The sequence below is a fragment of the Micromys minutus genome (assembly GCF_963924665.1).
Source record: "Micromys minutus genome assembly, chromosome: 30".
Lineage (NCBI taxonomy): Eukaryota > Metazoa > Chordata > Mammalia > Rodentia > Muridae > Micromys > Micromys minutus.
Window position 1 is genome coordinate 2,867,421 of NC_137965.1, and position 20,261 is coordinate 2,887,681.

Here is a 20,261-nt window from a genome sequence, read left to right on the forward strand (position 1 = left end):
GCAGTGTGTCCTAGAGATGCCTACAAACCACCCACGCGGAGGCAAGTTGATACCATCACACCCTTGAGTTCTGGGGGACACGCTGATTCATGACTTTGGGGCAGATGCTGATCTCAGCTTCTCTTCACTGCTTCTGGTGCCTCTGTGAAACTTGGGGAAATAAGTCACTGAAAAATTATGCTATTTTGTATCAGTATTCTTCTGAGTCAAAAGTACTTGTGAAAGAAGAAGGCCATTCTAATCTTTCATTTTCTTCTGGGACATGAGAGATTAAAATTTTGCCTGATGGGGTTAAAGAGATAGCTCAGTGGATAAGAGCACTGGGTGATCTTCCTGAGGACTTGGGTTCAATTCCCAGCACACATGTGGAGATTCACAACCACCTGTAACTCCAGTTTTATAGATCAAACACCTTTTTCTGACTTCCAGGGACACTGGGCATACACTTGGTGCGCATAGATACACTCAGCAAAACATACATACACATAAAATAAAACTAAATCTTAACAACAACAACACTTTACTGAGAGTTGTTCTTTCTATAGAAGGAATGGGGAAATTCCTCCAAAGGGAGTCTGAGTCGCAGAGAATGCTACACAGACAAACCTTTAAAAACAGGCTTTCCTTCAGGCTTCATAGGCAGTTCGGTAATTTATCCACAATTGCTCATCTTTACTCAGCAGAGGAAGAAAATGTTTGTCAGCATTTTGTGCCTTTGCTTCTTTAGAAGAGCTCTTTGGTTATTTTAACTTCATATGTTTTTCTACTATTAATTTACCATGAGCCAGTATCGTCCTCTGACTCGATGGTAGCCTAAGTAGATGGTGGTAAAACATTATGGAAGGGCTTCAAGCATTCCTGAGGGGTTGATAAAATGTAATTCCTTAACGGACTGGAGCTGGGGTTTGAGGGTGGATGCAGGACCATGGGAGCCCCAGCTTTTTTCATGTTCTGTATCTCTCCTGGGCTATCAGATAAACAAATGGTGTCAACCTCTTCAGATGGCTTTGAGACTGGTTCACGGGAAACCATCTGTAGCTGTGGAATCAGCCTCATGTTCTCTTTGTCTTTGGCAGTGGAACATAGCCTTCCTCTAATAGGAAGTCCCGTCTGAATTAGGACTCTAAGTGCCCAGGAGTCATAGAAACATTTCAGCAGGGCCAGGATGCAGCTCAACACTAGAGTGCTTGTGTACGATTCACAGAACAACTACAAAAACAACTGAAAAGGAAACAAATACATAAACAAACAAACAACATAGTTTAATCAGGAGATATAAAAACATAATAAAGGTTCCGCTAAGTTATAGCTGCTGTCCCTGGTCATTTGGAGTGTCTCCTGAAAGAAGACCAGCCGGCTGGCAGAGTTAATTATTACCTCGGATTAACTGACTTCGTTAACCACCAGGGGGTATAGATTCTGTTACAAAAAGATCAATTAAAAACCGGACACAGTTGTGGCTGTGGGACTGCAAATTGTTTTTCTGGACTTTCCTTTTTAAATTGTATGTTGGAGAGTATGAACTCTTAACTCCTTTGGAACCAGGAGCTACTCAGTGTGGGCAGAGATGACCACAGCAGAGCCAGAAGTGGGTGAGACCCCAGACTACATTGCCTTCATGCTGAGGTGTCTCCGCACCCTGATGTGACATCACCTGAGGCAAATGGTTTCTGAACACCCTTGCAGCTTCCAACCCCAGGTGTCTTTCTGCCTCTTGTCCCCGAGGGCTTCACCGGAACTCAAGGGGGCTTACTTAGCGTGCACACAAGGCAGCCAAAGCTGGATTAAAACTCCAAAGCACACGGTTCAGCAGCGATGGACAGAAGCCGGGTGTGTACGAGCCAGCTCTGTGTCTCAGCAGAGCAAGTTCGAGCCGCATCCTGCACGGCGTCAGCAGCATCAGAACCCTAGTCTTCCACGGCAGATATGGGACTATAAACACAGATTTACCTTTTCCCCATACTGCCCTCCTGTTAGTCCCTCCTGTGAGCTTCCTTAGGACCAGCTCCCAGACAAACCAACACATTATTTCTTGGAAATGTTCCCATATTGTTGACAATAGTGCAAAGGTATGTTTGGGTAACAACTTCTTGATGACTGGAGCTTCATTTTAGCCTTGAATGAGCGGGTTAGTGGAAACGCGCCGAGCATGAGGAACCTCCGCGTGCCGTTGGTTTGTTTTCTATTTCTGGCAATATTGGGTATTGAACCCAGGGCCTGACAAACCCTAGACAAGTGCTCTACTAATAAGCCTCATCTCTAACCCTGTTGTTGTTAATTTTGAGTCAAGGTCTTGGTGAGTTACCCAGACTAGCCCTGAACTCACTGCAGCCTGGGTGGGTTTAAAGTAGCGTTCCTCTTATGTAGGCCCTCTGCAACGTAACAAGAGTTACAGGCCTGTCCTGTCGGACCTGTCTGTGTCACTTTTATGTCTGTGTTAACAGTTCTAAAGTTTGTAAAAAAATTTAAAAATTCAAAAGCCTTAAAATCTTTTGAATGTTTGTTTTTGCAAACATGTCTGTGAAGAGGTTAAACAGTCAAATTTGGACTCAAGCCTTCCTGGTTTTAAGTCACGGCTTCATTACTTACTTTGAAAGCCACCGTGTCCCTAGCTCTAAAGTGAGAACAAGAGTGTATCCATGTAGTGTGTCCTAGGAGACATGGCCGACACATAGCATTGTGAAGAAATGCTGTGATGGTCAAGTGGCAGATGCTCCTGGTATCTGCCTACCACTGAGTCCTTTTTCGGAACATCTATGAGCATGAATTATTGACTGGGGTAGAGCTTTTCGTATTTATTCCTCTAAAAAAGAAAGTCTAATATTTTTTTTTTCACACCGAAAACAATAGCTCATCATTATACACCTTGCAAGCATCTGTAGTATTCAAAAGAAAATGGTTTCCATCATTTGTCACCTATGACTAATCATCCACTTGGCACTGAATATATACCACATGAGCAGTCTTTGGACCATCTAACAGCGATGGAGCTTATTAGATCAATGCCAACATTGTTTCAAGAGAAACTGTTTTAGAAGTTTAGACACAGGCTTTGTGTGTCTACCCTGCCTGCCAGTCCTGCTTCGTGCTGGGAGGGCTCACTGACAGCCACGGGGAGAGGGAAGACTGTACTTCTGTTACCAAAGTAAGCCCCAGCAGTGGCCCTCTGGATGACGGGCTGTCAGACAATAGAATCGTCCGCCTTGGTAAGAAAACGGAGAGCTCCCCTCACACACTTCCTCCCCATGGAGCGTCTTTATTCTTTTTACTTCTTTGTATAATATCTCAAGCCTAAGGTGCACTAGGCAGGTGGTCTGCCACTGAGCTATAACCCCAGTCCTTTCATCATCTGATCATGATGATAGAGGATTGAGTTTTTAAGACAGCATCTTGAAAAGTTATCCAGGTTGGCTCGTACCCTCTCTGCGGCCCAGGCATGCTTTAAACACACAACCCCCCTTCAGTCTTCTAAGCAGCTGGGATTATATGTACTACAAAGCCCAGCTCCCTTGCTCTTTCCCGGTCTTCCTTCTTTTTAATGGATCCTTTCCCTGGATTCCTCATCTCTGTCTCTGTTTCCATTTGTGATAAGTGTGAATTTAGAAATGTGGAAAGGAAGAGGTTCATTCGCTCTCCTATCGGATCCCCCTGTCAGTGTCTTTGGGTTCACAGAGAGAATTTGGGAAGAGACAAGAAGAATGTAAGTGAAGGGGTTGACAAGCTTCATAAAGTTATCTCCTGGTAACTTCTACCCGTAATGAGGTTTCTTTCCCTTCAGCGTCTGGCTGCCCTGGTGGGGCTGACAGCTGGGTACCAGGCTGTATTTGACTTTTGATACCTAGATGTCATCAAAGGCGGTAGAGCACATACCGTCACTTCTTAAATTTGCCAGCTTCCCCTTAACCATTTGTATGTGCATGAAATTAGAGGCAAGTTTGGTTCTTTTGTTTATATTTTGTGTTCTGTTTTGCTTTTCTTGAGAGTTCCTCAAATTAAAATGTTGCTTGACTTTAGAAACTGTGCAGGGTAGCCTATGGAAATACAGATCTCTCACAGGAAAGTTTCAGTGTAAGACCATCTCCCAGAATAGAGAGAAGAAACCCCTGAAATCAGATTCACATGTGGAAACTGCTTTGAAGGCCTTGCTTACCCATTTACCTTTAGCAATCAAGTTCAGAATTTCTATTTTAAATAAGTGTTCCTTCTTAAAAGCAACTTAATCAAAAGTAGTTACTAATAGTTGGTTAATTATCATGAGCCTTTGTACTGGAAAAACTGGCTGGCAAACCATTGTACAGCCTTCTATTACTCAATGACCCACTGATGCTGAGAAACTCATACTTTGAATCAACAAGATTCCACTTCTTTACAAGAGAATTATCTTCAAATGTTCTCACTTGCTCTCTCTCTCTCTCTCTCTCTCTCTCTCTTTCTCTCTCTCTCTCTCTCTCTCTCTCTCGCTATAAAGAAAACAGGGAAGACTGCTGACAGACTGAGTTCGAGTGTCATTTAATTTCCCTCTTTGGATGTCTTTCCCCACACCTGAGTCACATAATTCACAAAGTTTTAGTGGAGCCTTATATGCCTTCGTCAGCAGACTTCCCAGATCAAAACGCTACACTAGTTTCAGCCACACCCTCAGGATGTTCTGAAAAAGGCTTATGTGTATAAGACTTCAGAGCGATGACTCAGGTGGTCCAGTCACAGAAGAACTTATATACATAAGGTTTCAGAGCGAAGAGTCACATGACCCAGTGACAGAGGAGTGCTCTGGAAGGCAGTCCAGTGAAGAACACTCATCCTAAAGCAAGCAAGCCTTCTCTCATGCCGTGGTGGGGCACACAGGTCTAAGTTGTGGATGCACCATTTTATACACAATACACACATCCTGCACTGCCTTTAGCTGCCTTACTCATCCACACCTCTGGAAGAACCAGCTACCACACAGACCTAGTCCTTTATACGTTGGATCTCAGTCGTCTCTAGTCTTTATCACATGTCCCCAAACACACGAGCAAGAGCAAGGCAAACTCGTCCCTCAGCATGAAATGGAACAAGAGTAAGGTTTGTATGTGCGCCCACAATGCTAATTCTGTGCCCTGCCCTGCTAGACACCGCCCAAGCACACTCTGCCCACTTAGTATCAGTTCCGTGGCTGCTGCCTCTCTGACCCTTGGGAAGCTACTTCACAAAGTCACAAGTGTCCATTTCTTCTCAGAATGAATAAGACAGATTTGGTTCCAATGATAGGGCCAAGTGAGACTTGTAGTTAGTTTGTGGAAGTCCTCAGGAGAGAGTATGCCACTTACCCTGATTGTCATCTCTGGGTTTTACCTAGAGAAAAACACCTGGAGCCTGCTGTCCCACTCTGAGAATTCGGAGTGGGTGTTGGCCTGGTGAACTAATGGATGCCCAAGGGACAGACCCCTAACTAACTAACTTTATCACTTGCTCACCAGCTTCCCTTCTCTCTCTTCATTCTAACCCCCCTCCCCCGCCCCATGCAGTCTGGTCTCCAAACTTGCCACCTGGCACCTCTTTGGAGCTTACCAAGAGGCATAGCTGTTACTTCCCAGCAAACCTGGGTTTCTTGCCTGTGTTAGCTGCTGTGGATGATGCTGCTCATTTTTCATCATCTAGAAATTTGATGAAGTTTTATGGTGAGCTAGTAGAACCCTCTCATTTTGGATTAGTCCCCGTGATACTGATTTATTGGTCTGCTTTTTAAAAAACCATTTATTTACATTCCTGCTGTTACTCCTCCCCCTCCCCCATCCCACAGTTCCTCACTTCATTCCTCCTCCCCCTTGCCTCCCCTGGGGCCTCAAGTGCATCTTCTCCCACTGAGGTCAGACCAGTCAGTCCTCTGCTAGGCAAGTGCCTGGGACCTCAGAGTGTGTGCTCCTGGTCGCTAGTCTCTGGCAGCTCCCTGGGGTCTGAGTTGACACTATTGTTTGTCCTATGAGGTCCCTTTCAGCTCTTTAAATCCTTCCCCTCTTCTTCCAGAAGAAACATGCTGAATTCTTCTATTCCAGCACCCGAACCCGAAGTTTCCTAGAGTACAAATAACACCTCCCCCTCAGCTTTGGGGTAATTTATACTCTTGCTCATAGTCACAAATGCTCATCTTAATAAATGATCTGTTATATTTTTTTAATTCAACAAATGAGAAATTCTGCCAACCATAGTAATGTGGTTCTAACTATTGAAACAAGACACCAAAAAAAAAAAAAAAAAAAAAAATCCTTCATTTAACCTTTTCTTCTTTCCCTAGAACAGGGATGAACTAAATAGTAATCGCACGAGGCTGTGACCGGAATTGTGGGACAGAGTATTCCTTACACAGAGGAGTATACAGACACCATTGAGAGCTGACCCACCCATGCCTGCACAGTCCCCAAGAGCCAGAGCTGGGGACAGTTTCACACAGGCCTTCCAGAAGAGCCTAGGAAACCAAGGAGGGCTCTCAACATGTAGAGGAGGCCCAGTCCAATTGAGTCACCATGATTTTGTTCTTCTGAGGGACTTAATGACCATGTTTTTCATAGCCCATGGTTCTGCAGCTAAAAGTTGTCACCGTGCACAGCCTCCTGCGTGGAAAGCAAAGGAGCTCGACATATCAGCTCTTCCTTACATCCAAGAGCAAGTGGTACTTAGTGCACCTGGATACTCACAATACATTCGTGAGATAACTGATTGAGAATAACACTGATTATTTAAAGGATGGGGACAATCAGGCAATTAAACACTACCTCAACTTTGCATGGGAAACCTCAGGCAAGGCACTGTTAGCCTTTAGCCAATTTTTCAATTATGCCAGTCCAGAGTTCTTGTGGCTTTTCCTGTGTTTATTATGGTAGATCTGTCATGGGGACTCTGAACCTCGGAGGCCCGGAAGACCTGCGTCTTTGGGTACGGATGCAAGAAATGGAACATTGGGAAAGTAAAGACACTTAGTGTGTCTTTTCCTCTAGTGTTTCAGGTGAAAGGCTGCTGTCCTGTCACCTCACTGCCCCCTCTAACTTGTACGTCCCCTAAACATTCATCACTAAAATACAGTATCTGATGGGTAGAGGGAAGGAAGAAGAAAGTCAATTAAAACTTAAAGACGAAGTACCTGTCCCAGAGAAGGGGTAATCTGTCATTCTTGGCACAGCAGACTTAAGTTTCTTAATTTCTATATGCATTGTTTCCCTGAAATAGCTATACTATTATTAGCAGATGGGGCTTTTAGCACTGATTACCGCTTCAAATTCCCAACCAGTCACAGAGAAGTTGGGTCTAAAAGTAGTGTAAATTATCCCTAGACTACATTAAATTTATGAAGAAATATTTTCCTCATATATCAAAAGGCCTAAGATAAAAGGCATAAAATTCACTGTCGTTACCAACAGTAAGAAAGAGTAAGGGGGGTTGTCTCCCTCATTCCACCTCACTGGCTGCTGCCCCGCCTCACACTTCACAGGCACTGGGGTAGAACTAACTTTCAACCAATGGTGGGGGAAACCTTGAGTGGGAAAGTAGTCGGGAGAAACAAAGTAGAGACCTCCAAACCCCGGAAGGAAGAGGACCCTTCACAAGAAAAGCTGGTACCAGGAGACAAGAGGGGTGAACCTCCAACTGAACCACACACTGGGTATCTGAGTCTGCCAACAACAACTCTCAGTCACTGTTGGTGCAGCTGGATAGAAAAGTTTGCACTGAGGAGGAAGTACGCATGACCCTTTTGAAGTTCGTTAATACACTTAAAAATATATATAATTGGGATGAGGGGAAGCATTAACCCAAACCTAAGATGCGAAGAGATGACAAAGCCAGTTTGGGCAGGTAGACAGTGACTTTACATGTGTTTTCAATTACCTAAGTCTAGATTTAAGAAGCTGACCAGTTCTTAACACAAACCCAAATAAAGAATGCAATATAACCGTGTTTGCTGAAAGCTACTTAACGGGGTTTATGATAGTGAGTTACTTATGTACCTCAGTATACAAGATTAAAATTGTAGTATGAATTTTTTTAACACGTGATTGAATAACTGAACAAAACCAAGACCCTTAAAAGTGAGAAATGAACCTTCATGTTGTCTGACGTTCTTATCCATTGGAAGCACTTTTAATTCCCCAGAGAGAATGGAAAATTAGCAACAACAACCAAAAAACTATGAATCAGACACAGTGTTTAAACGCCTGGTTTATTGGGGGAAGCTGGTAGTGAAAGCTGCAACTTACAAAATAGTGTTCTGATATTGAAAACAAGCTAGTTTCCATTATGCAAGTATAAACGGTAAGAAAAAAACAGTGACAGTCCTTCCGATGTGTATTCGGAGAAGCTCATTCCCAGTTTTCCTGCTTCTATGTATTATACAGGTGTTTTAAGTCTGCTTACCAAGGAAGACCAGGCTTTTAATCATTGTTTAGGTTTCTGTTACAGTTAAAATCTATTCTAGCAGTCGATGAGTAGAGCTCAGTTAAGGCTGAGAGGAGGCAATGACATGTCCTGTCCCGGGCTGTCTGAATGGCCCTGCAGTGACAGTGGTGACCCTCCTATGCCTTCCGCATGACCTTGTTACATCCACCAGTCGGTAGGAATTAGGTCTAGTCCACCCGCCCTTCCAGTCAATGCTGGTTCTAAACATACACATGCAAAACTGTACAGATTTGTTACTATGGCTTCTTCCCACACCCTTCCCCTCTAGACTACGTTAAAAGAGGAAAATTCACCTCAGCGTTTCAGGAGTGACAGCAGCCTGGCCGTTGTAACTTCGGCCACGTTTCGCTTGCCCGCATACCAGAGAAAGACAACTTAGCAAAACAGTAATTGTCCGAAACACTGACTAAGAATTCTCACAACGATGCTCACTTAGATCACTATTCTGCTTAAAAAAAAAAAAAAAAAAAAAAAAAAACAAAAAAAAAAAAAACATTAATTCCAGAATATTTGGTCACTGAAATTTTGCCAGTTGTTTTCTTTCTCTGTAGCCCTTGGTAGAAACAACCCATTCTATGTGAGAAATCAATAGCTTCGTCAGATTGTTAAATGACACACCATCGCATTTCTACCTTATCCAGTTTTACAGGCATGCTCTTGGACAAATGGAGTTTAAATGATAGAGAATTTATGTAAGGAGAAGTTAGCATATACTTGGCAAACAGATCACATCTTTTGTAACTCCACAAGACATACACGGGACATGAAACTTAACAGTATTTATGAAGAATTTTCTTTAGCATTTATTCTACCATTTCTGATCATATGAACACTGCCCAAACATAGGTTCCTTGTGCCCTGGAGAACAGTTTCCTCCTCAGATCCATCTTGCAGCAGGCTTTGCCCAGGGTCTCCCCCCACCTTAGGCAGACGTGTAGAAGTACCTGGGCTTGGCATTGCCCAGAAGGTCATCCTCGTAGTTGGGGAGGCAGCAGAAGAAGAAGGAACAGCCAATCAAGATGATTGTGGCTGCCCATCCGAAGCCGTAGGCCCAGTTATAGATGTAATTAACAGCAGGGTTGTCATGAAGCCTGAAAGTTTGTGTGTACTTCACGGGATAGATTACCAGGGAGATGATCTGGAATACAGCTAAAGGGAAGAAAAAAAATAAGCTCAGAATATGAAGTCCAAATGACCATTGCCCTCACCCTTTTTCCATCATCTTAACTTCTAGAGTTCTACAGGAAAAGACAAAAGTGGTTTCCTATCTCCCTCCTTCTTCATGCCCCCCCCCCTCTTCCTTTCCTTTTCTTCCCTCTCATAACATGGACCTGCTATTCTCCTGGCTCAGACTTGATTTGATGGGACCCATGTAGTCAAGGAACATCTGGCCTTATAGCAACACTGGCCATACAGATTGTCTCTCTGAGTCCATGGCTGGAGGTCTGTCCAGTCTCCCCTGTGGTCCTTGGCTGGTATCTTGAGAAGTAAGATGAGACCTGATCTTATCCTATCAAGACCATCTCTGGCCTCAGAAAACCAGTTTTGCTACTTTTTCTTTCGTCATCTCATGTATTTTATGTTAATAGGTGTTTTGCCTGCATGACTACCTGTTTACCATACGAGTGTTGTGGAAACCATAGGAAGGTTTGGGTCCTCTGGAAGCAGAGAAACAGAACGTTGTGATCCAACACGTGGGTGCTGGGAACTGAACCTGTGACCTCTGGAAGAGGACTGTTTGAGCGGTCTCTCTAGTGACCCAATTTCATTTCTGAATCTATCTGGTTTCTGGGACCATGTCACTTTGACAGGTACTTGCCAGAAACTTCCAATAGTTCTTACTCCCAAATCCCAGGATCTTGCATTATGTTGATAAAGGTGTACTCGGAGCTCTATACCTGCATCTGTCTTCACACCACCTGTGACTGAGTCACCTACCCAGCATAGGATCCATGCTGCAGGTCTCACCTCCCAGGCACAGGCTCTGTACTGCAGGTTCTAAGTCTAGCTCCTTCCTATTCCACCTTATCACCAGGTCACAAAACTCCTTCAACAAGTAAAATCATCTGGGGACATTCAGGTCTCTTCAGCCAGCATAGAGCTCACAGGAGGCCAGGAATGTTCTGTACCTACAGGACACACACATCGCTAGTGTCTGGGGGTACGTTTGAGTGGATATGGATACTTAGAAAGAACATACAGAAGACAACTCTTGTCATGTGAATTGAGAGAACATCTAAGGCATGGAGGTAAAGAGGCCTGATTCTTAAAACACATATCTCCTCTGATACTTTTGCACTTGGTGACCCACTTCCAAGGACGAATGAGAAGGTCTTCCGTAGAGATGGAACAGAACATTCTATCCATGCCCTGAACGATCTGATGCTTCTTGGTCTTACCAGCCAGTGCGAGGAGGCCTCCAATAACCCTCAGGAAAACAAGCATCTGGGGTCCACACAGGGCGAAGAAAGAGAGGATGAAGCAGATGACCAGGATGATAAAGCCACAGAACAGTGTGGCAGCAGCTGCTCGTCCCCAGGCTGTAGGACAGAGACAATGAGACTTGTAAGACAGACATGCAGAGTCTAAGGTTGCCAATCAAATCATAGATGGCCTTTTCCCTACCAGGAAAGAGTTTTGGGAGGAGGGATTTGATTTTACTTTGTGAAGGGCTAGGAATATTTAAGTAACTCCACACTTCAAGGGGACACTTGGTGATTCATGTAGAGGACATTGTTGAAGTGTTTTGTTCCTCTATAATTGTTGCCACCTGTTTGCATCTCTAAAATGTAAATTCAGCTTCTTGGCTCCATTTTAATAACTCACTCTGATTTGAATATACATGACCATGATAAACATTCTTCATGCTGGACAATTCAGGTTACACACTCTTTCAGAAAATGCTTCCTCTTTAAAGGATTGCTATCTAGTTTATAATAATGTCTGGTTTCATTCAAAATTTATCTCACAAGAGTTCATTATTGACCTTGGTCTTAAAAAGAATTGGGATGAGGCAGATTGACTTCCAGGTTTGAAGGCTTCACTAGACTGTGCCCTTCTGTTTTGCAAGTGAGGAGATGAAAAGACCACCAGCCGAGCACAAACCATTCAATAATCCCTATCCTTCGACCTGTACGAGTCCTCATCTCTTCACACACAACCAGGCCTTCAGAGCTAGCAATTAGCATCAGGATGTGCGCCAGCTCAACAGAACAACTCCTGAGGCTCACGCCATCCTCATTTCTAGTTTAGAAGTGAGGGTGTGCAGAGATGGTAAATACTTAAGTTTGGTTTCTAGTCCATTGCAATCCAACCCATAAGTTAAAAAATATATAAGTCATGAAGTACGTCTACTACAAGTTCAGGATGTCACAGTGGGGTGTCGGTTTTGTGTTGAGTTATATTCAGAGAGCTATGGCACCTTCACCATGAGCAGTTCCAGACTATTCTCATCATCCCCCAAGGAACCCCATTCCATCTGTAGTCCTTCTGTCCCTCACCACCCCAATCCCAAGTTCTGGCAACCACCAGTCTGTTTTCCTAATCTGTGTATTCTAGACATCCCACACTGATGGTCTCTTACACTTGGTGACCTGGTGTGACCGCCTTCTTTCACCAAAGGAAGTATCTTCTAAAGATGGATCATTCTATAACATAAATTAGCGCCTCATTTTTAAATTTTGCTGCCCAGCAATTTTATTGTACATATACCCGACGCTTTGTTTGCCTGTTCATCTGTGTGTGTTCTGATTTCATTCTTCACTGAATTTGAAAGGGGGAGTTATGGGCCCCTTCTCTGCGTCCTAGTTCTTCCTAAACCACAGCACAGCTAACAACATACTCACTTTATGCCTGGCCAACTTCGGTGCCAGGCAAACAAGGACTTGGGAAAAGCAAGGAGTTTAGAGGCAGCTGAAGCTCCAGAAGGCTCTGCCTCTGCCCCTTGCCAACCTCACACCAGTGTCCTCATCTGTGAACAAGGCCTAAGCTGTTGGGGGGGGGGGATACGCACTCCCATGTGAAAATCATCCTTCGTTAACTCCCCAGCCCTTCCTGTCCAAAAAGTTCCTCTTCTGCTCCCATAACTTCCACCCATGGTTTCCTATTTTCATCCCATCCCACACTTTCAAGGTTCTGTATCATCCTGAAAGACCTCGGTCACCCAGGCCCTATCCTCATGTGCTACAGACAAATGTGGGAGAGACAGGAGCCCATCTCTGCGTCTCTTGACCGGCAGGGTTCCCTGCAGGGTGGGTTCCCTGCAGGGTGTGTGACTGACTTGGGCATAACCAATGAGTAAGGAGAGGAACTTGTTTATGTGTCTCCAAACACTGTGTTCCTACAAAGGACCCTCAGCAGTGGGGGGCAGGCTGAGATGCCCCATGACTACACCTGATTTGAGAGGTACAGTTCTTGCAGCCCTCCCCCCACCTAAGTCTTGTTCTTCTTGTCAGACCCCCCAGTGAGAGATTTTTAGGGTGAGATTAACACAATATTTTTTTTTAAACACATGACTCACGCCAAAGCCAGAATATACGATTAATGTCTCTTTCTCCCTTTTTCCTCGTCCTTTGTGCACGTAGATTTTTTTTAATTAGAAAGGACTATGCTTTGATCAGATCTTCTTAAGTGTATGTATAGCCCACACCTCACACTGTCATATTAAGTAATGGTTCTTCAAATAAAGATTCTCATGCCTTCCTCTCGATCTCCTGGATCAGGGCTTAAAATACTGGATGCAAAAGTTCGGGTGTCACTAGCCCTGCGGTTCTTCAATGCACGCCAAAGATTTGCTTTGGTTCCTGCACAATTATCTGGCTTCGTTGTGACATTTCCGTACACATGTACACACACAAGGAACATGGTCCCTGTAGCTTGGCTCATTCATTTGTCACCCGTATTCTGTCTCCTCCCTCCAGTCTCTCTCGCTTTCATGTAGTGTGTGTTAATGTGTGTAGAGGCAGGGGGATTAAATCTAGACTCTGTGTATTAACAAAGATGTAATAGTTGGGTTTTACTCCTGCCCTGTCATACCCTGCTGTTCCCTGATGTCCCTTCTATAAGTGTGCTGAAGGCTGGGACTAAGAGTTCAGATGATGAATGTCCAAAATGGAAGCAGTACCACCCTCCAAAGCTCATGGGCCTCAGTGCTTGACCTGAAATCAAGCAGTCTATTCGTTAGTCTGTTTATACAGCAACTGTCAACCATTACGTTTAATAAAAATCAACCGTTACATTCAGAAAATCAAAATGTATTTCCCTCTCTGGAGCCAGAAAAGGCAACAAGTCTGCCTTTTTGTTGAGAATTGAAACAGTTTTTTGGAAAAACAGAAATATCTCCTAACAAGGGACATAGTTTAATAGCTGAACTTCCACAGTCACAGACTGTCTTGGAAGTCAAACGAAATAAGTTCTGTGTAATACTGGTGTATCAGTTTACCTGTTCATTTGAGGGAAATTAAATTAATACAGACAGGTTACCAATGTGACTTCTTTCTCTGACATTTGGCTGAAGTATAATCCAAACTTAATTTCAGGAATGTGCAAAGAATTACATAAAGAAATAGCAAACTAATGAACAGTGTCTCCTACCAACAGGCGAAGCTACGCTTACAACGAACCTTCTAGGGGCACGTTCCCTATTAAATCAATTAGTTAATGTCTTGTTTACTTAAAATGCTGAGTCTGAAGAAAATCAAAATGGAAAATGGAGCCACATTTCCTCTTGAGAAAAGCCACGCCGGCTGTAGAACGTGTAAAACCTGCTCCTTGCAGCAGGGCGACACCCACACCGAATCGTCCAGCCATTATTGAGACAGAAATCTTGGCATGGCTTTAAAGATCGTAGCTGATAGATGGCAGATCTCCCCAAGCAAGACAACATGTCTTCTCAGGTCAACAGTGATTTTCTTTGGGATGGCGAGACTGGCTTTACCAGGTCACCACAGGGGCGTCACACGGTCTAAGAAGAGGACTGCTGGTCACAGACTTTAACATCACTTCCTCATTATAGACACTTTTTTTTTTTTTAAGCTAAAATACTTGTATTTCAGGAACTCTTAATCTCAGTCAGTTTCTGGAGAGCTCAACACCTATAAGTGTATACAAACCTCTGGGAACTATCTCTATTTTACCTTTTATTCAAATTACATCTTGGTCGCCAATGCCAAGGAAAAGCATCCATTTTCAAAGCACATCTTAAAGCTACTTTTTCATGATTTGCTGGCTCACAGCATTTGCAGGTAGAGTTCGCCTATATCAGTTCAGAACGCAAGTGTGTTCTTCCTTACTGTACAAACCTCACCACCACTCCTAGTTGTGTCGGTGTGATTCACTAGACTGAGACAACAAAAGCAGGCAGGCTTCCAAGGAGACGGACAAGCGCTTCAGGGTAGACATTATCTGTTTGCTTTCCTTTCCTCATAGAAAGCAATCTGCTGTTTCTTTTATGCACTCTGTGCTCGGCCTAAGTTTGTTTTCTAAGGACTACCTTGTGTAAGTTTATGCTATGAAAGAAACCAAGGAAAAGAGAAAATATTACTGATGGTCCTACTCTGTAAGTAATTTTTTGGAAACTCACTAATTTCCCTTCCCACCCCCAAATTAGTACCTTCTATCAGATTTGCTAGATTCGTCATAGATTTTACGTGTGGACTAAACAGACCAAAATGGTTGTGTGGTCCACTCCATTGCCCAAGACTCTGTGGGTGCCAGTGTGTCATCAAACTGAAGTGGGGACCCTTTCTAGAACTGCCATTCTTCAGAGAGCAATATCACAGGTCCCAACTAGAGGAGCAGAGCTCTGGTCAGATGTTTATTGTACTATTTCCGTGAGGTTCTTTATGCCATTCATAGGCAGAAGTAAAATCTGAATGTTTTAAAAACTAAAAGACCTCACACATAGGTAGGCAAACATGGGTGAATGTGACATATAAAAATACTGCCTCGCATATTCTAGGAAGATAAAGCCAAGGACATTCCTTGGGGTGTGGCATTCAACTGGAAGCTTTTGCAACACCACCCAAACTTGCCCTGCTTTCCATTCCGGGGAAACTCATTACACTGAAGATTCTGATAGTGGTTGGGTTGAGATACTGATACCCAGTAACTTTCCCATGCTGTTGGTTTGTAACACTGAAGGAGCAAAACTCCAGAAGACAATTAAGAACAGACTCCAGAATGTGTTGTGTACAGGGCCGAGCCATCATCCTGTAGAAGCTCGGGGTGGCAATAAGGAATGTCTGTCCTAATAGAAAATGGCAGGGGAGCCTCCAGCAAGGCTTTCCCGCTGCTGGGCTTCTGGGGTATTATTACACACTTGACACTCTCTCCTGAGGCCCAGCAGGGTGGTGGCTCATTACCACTGAAGCTTTACAGAGCTCCTGTAAGAAATGGGAGACTACACATTGTTGCAGCCGACAGACCCTCAGATGTTTTAAATCTATCTGATGGAAGTTTAGAGACAGCAAAATGGCAGGGAGCACATTTCTTTTCAGTCCACACAGAAGTACACGTACCCAAGGAGTACTGTCCGGGGCCAGAATTAAGGCCTCAGATAAAAGGAAGCTGCTTGGTTGTAGATACTAATTGTGGAGCTTTAGTGAAAACTGAACTCCAGCACCTTAAGTCCTTTCTAATCCCACAGGTCCACAAGTCTGTGTTGTTAGGGCAGGGCCAAGTGAAGTCCTTCCCAAGGGGTTCTCTGAGTGCTATTAGAACAAAGAGACAGTGGGCTAGCCTGCACCATGGGCTCAATGCCTACAGTTTACACACCAATGTACATTTTAATGTTATCCCATCAAACGGGTGGAAGACCTTTATATTTGCTGTCAAGAGTGTGAATGTACACACCTGCAGACGTGTGAAATCGATCTACTAATCTAACTTCATAAAATAACAGCAGCCTACCTCCCGTCCTCTCCACCAGCAAACTCTCCCCACTCCCCCCAAAGCTGTGAGAGCATCATCCCAGAATGAAGCCTTTTCTGGTGAATTTAGCCTAATGTAAGTGATTGGCTCGGTGCTTGTTTCTCCTCATGTCTTGCACTTTTAGGAACCAGGGCACTTAATGATCTTAAAACATGTCATAGGCCACTTCGAACTTTGACTTGTGGAAAAACGGTGTCCACTGGAAATACTGTCTGCATACTGAGGGTTTCATGGGATGTCTTTGGTAAAACTAAGGTTCTGTGCTTCAGAGTATAAATTCCAGCCACTGACTTTCCAAGGCCTTTCCTCCTCCTCCTCCTCCTCCTCCTCCTCCTCCTCTTCCTCCTCTTCCTCCTCCTCCTCCTTCTCCTCTTCCTTCTTCATCCAGTGCATATGGCATCCCTATATCCCCGACCCTGACAAGCCAGAGCTTGCCTGGGGTCTGAAGTCTGTGTGCTTAAAGCTTAAAATGACTTCCTGTCACAATACTCTCTGAACGGGAGAAGAAGGTTCTAGCATTGCAAAAGCGGTGTATGCACACTTGCTGAACTTTAATGCTGAGTTTGGCTCTCAGGAGAAACTTGAATGGTCACTTCAATTACAAATCTAGATTCTCATTTTCTTATTGACAAACACAAGGTAAACACGGTCAAGTGTTTGCTTGGATAAGTGTCAACTTAGGAGCCATCATCACAAAACATTCAGGGTCTAACTTATATTTATTCATTTATGTAGGAAAATGAGATGACTCTGTAATCCACAATTCTTAAAATTTTAACAATAGTAGTGAAGAATATATTGTAATATATTTACTTATTCCTAAGAAATTATTGGCCTTTATGGAATAATTAGTATTATTGCCAACATTGCCAAGGATGGTACTCACTGCCAAAAAGAAATGTATTAATGTTATGAATATCACTCAGCAAAACACAATCACCGAACACTTTGTAATGAAAGTTTTTGCCTTGTTAATAACTTTAAATAAATATTATTTTCAAGTATCATCAAGAAGCACTCTAGAGGGAGAGGCACACATGCTCAGCTCTACATACTGGTATGGTTTAAACAGGACCTTAAACATCTACCTTGTTCCTTTCCATAAGAAAACAGTGCTCATGCATTGTGGGACTGCATACATTCCATACAGTGTGAGCTCAGGCAAGCATACTGTTTTAGCAAGGTCCCGTTAAAGCTTTCTGGGGACCTATAGAGTCCTTGACGATCACCCTAAAGTGTGGAACACACCATTCCAGCTGTGTAGTGCACTAGTGATCACGAAACACAAAGCAGGCAGAGTAAGAGGCATTTTAATCCCTCCCTGTCTGTAATGGTGAGGAGATGGGGACATCTGTGATGTCCCCACAGTTCGTGTTTTCTTCCATAGCCTGACACCAAGGCCAATCTTCCATTGGTGGTATGATTTTGAGCAAGAGCTGTCTACCACATTATAGGAATAACTCCCCCGAGTGTTAAATCGACCTAACACCCATCGTGGATCAGTTGAAAACCAAGCCCTACATTCTGAAAGTAGTACGTTTTCAGGATTCATTTGGAAAACTGAGGTTTTTCCCAAGGTTGATTGGTTTCTATAGCGAATTGAAGCAAACCATACGCTAGATGGGCGTTTGCTTGCAGTGGGGAAAAGCTGATGCTTCAGACTCATGGTTGAAGAAACCACCTAGAAACAAAAAACTTGCCCTCTCCCTTCCATCCACAACAGTAATGCATCAGCCTGAGGTTAGAACAGGCACACCCTGAAAGAGGAGCTTACCCTACAAGGCAAGAGACAGGGAACAGCAGAGCGTGTTTCATAAAAGGGCCCTGCAGGCCAAAGCCTGTCCCAGCAAGAACGCTGATCCTGCCTCTGCACGCTGACTTCGCTACTGAGTTTTCTTTCGCACTGTAGCGGCCTTGGAGTGAGTTATAATTACCAAAGTCTATTTTAAAAACCTACAAGCACACCTCTTACGTCCCCTGAAAGAGACCGAGTTTGGATGCATTTTAGGAAACGGCTGGGTTATTCCAAGCCTAAAAGAAGCAAAAGAAAGTTCTGTAAGCCAAGCATTTGTGTCTGTGTTTAGGAAGAGCACGGCCTTAAAGAAAGCAGGAATATCTGTTGCCTTCTCGTTTTATTACTTGCTTCCTTGGCTAGGGAAATTCCTCCTGGGAGAATAGGCTATATCAACTAGGAGCTGATAAGGGGCCTAGAACCCCAAACCGTGCCTGGCAGAAGCCCTGGGTGCTTCAGGAAAAGAATCATGTTATGCTGAAACTGGAAAGTGAATGAAAACAAAAAGAGTAACTCGCTTCCTTTAAAGGGGCCAAACTGACCCATAAAGCTTACTGGCTATAGCTCATGTCGGTTCTCCCTATACTCTGCCAGTCACTGTGTCTGTAACTAAACAAGAGGGTCGTTCGCTTGAGGAAGAAAACGCTTCTTTTCAAAGACTACTACTGACCTTTAAATCACGTACTCGGGCCCTTTCCGTGGCAGAGGCAAACGGAGGCCCATCGATGTGGTAAGAGTGCCAACTGAAGTGTTTACCCTCCGACTTAAAATCAGATTCAGATAAAGTTCCCCAGCAGCCTCGCTTCAGCTCAGGCAGCTCCCCAGAACAAGAGTGAACATGGAAGGCTCCTCAGCTAAGACACTGGAGTAGCTCTTGAATCATAACTGCTCCTACTTGGCCTGAAAGGACTTTCTCATAAGATTTTTCTTAAAAACGTTAAGTTAGACGAAATGATTATTTATTCTTTGGCTTACTTTGCGATGGCTGACATCAGCTTGCACAGCTAACTGAGAAACCTTGTTTTTAAATGAGTTAGACTCGTCTCCTTCAGGTTTGAGCCTGATTTGGGTCACCCCCCAAAAAAACGGCCACTTCTGAAGTTTGAACTCTAAGCGGACTTTGAAACAGGTTCAAGACCGGCCCCAGCTGCTCCCACAGCTCAGGGCCCCCAAGGGCTTCCCGGAGGGGGTGGCCACTCACCATACTCCATGAGGCTCTGGCAGCCATCATCTTGGGAGCCGCTGCCTCCGCCCTCGGAGAAACACCTCCACCAGAGCGAGGACGTCTGGATGTGGTTGCTAGACTGCAGCCAGCCGCGGCCGGACAGCGCGATGATGTCGAAGGCGATGGCGCTGAGCAGCAGCAGGGGCAGGATCCACCTGCAGCGCTCGCAGGCCAGGCCGCAGCGCAGCATGTCGTCGGTGGCGGCGGGGCGCGGAGCGGAGGAACGCGGGGCAGGAGCGGCGGCCGGAGAGTGGCCCTGCGAGCGCCCACAGCGCGACTAATGCAAGAGGCGGCTCCCGCCAAGACGCGGCCCCCGGGCTGGTGGCGGGGGCGCGGCGCTCCGGCCACACCTTGATTCCGGTGACTCAGAGCACACCGCCCAGACCTGCCGAGTCACCCGGGCTGCAGAGCTCAGGCTCGCCCCGGGCTCAGCGCCAGGGTGGGCGTGCCTGAGCCTCCCGCAGTCCCACCAGATCGCCGCCAGCACTGAGCACACACCTGTGGACACTCCAGCGCCACCCCGCGCTCTGCCCCACGTTAACTGTGTACACAGTGTAAGGAGCATTGCTAAGGCTAACACTTGAGCTCCAAGCACCGCGTCTGGGACATCCCAACGGCCCGTGAACACACGATGGGTCCCAAAACGCGTGAGCTCAAACCTAAGAGCCTCTGTCCCTGGTTCCCGCAGGCAGATGCCTCACTTCCTGCCCGGATCCACCTTTGGACCTTGACTCTTGCTGCCATAGATACGCACACGTTTTGTGCTCAGGCGGTTCCCACTGGGTGACCAACAGGTCCCCAGCAGCTCAGTCTAGGCTGAGGAGGCTGTCTCCTAATCTGGGTAGCTTCGTTTCAGTGTTGACAACTTCAGTTCCCTTTGCCCCAGTT

The 20,261-nt window shown here is 44.9% G+C and overlaps 1 protein-coding gene across 1 annotated transcript; it reads right to left on the minus strand.

The window, feature by feature from the left end:
* Positions 1-9,349: 9,349 nt before the first annotated feature.
* PERP (p53 apoptosis effector related to PMP22) lies at positions 9,350-19,607 on the minus strand (the record flags this gene model as incomplete). The annotated part of the gene is made up of 3 exons (XM_080941552.1): positions 19,350-19,607; positions 10,827-10,967; positions 9,350-9,576 (listed from the first exon to the last, which is right to left on the minus strand). Exons 1-3 carry the CDS (start codon positions 19,561-19,563, stop codon positions 9,350-9,352), a joined length of 582 nt encoding a protein of 193 aa, XP_080797678.1. The 5' UTR covers positions 19,564-19,607.
* Positions 19,608-20,261: the final 654 nt, after the last annotated feature.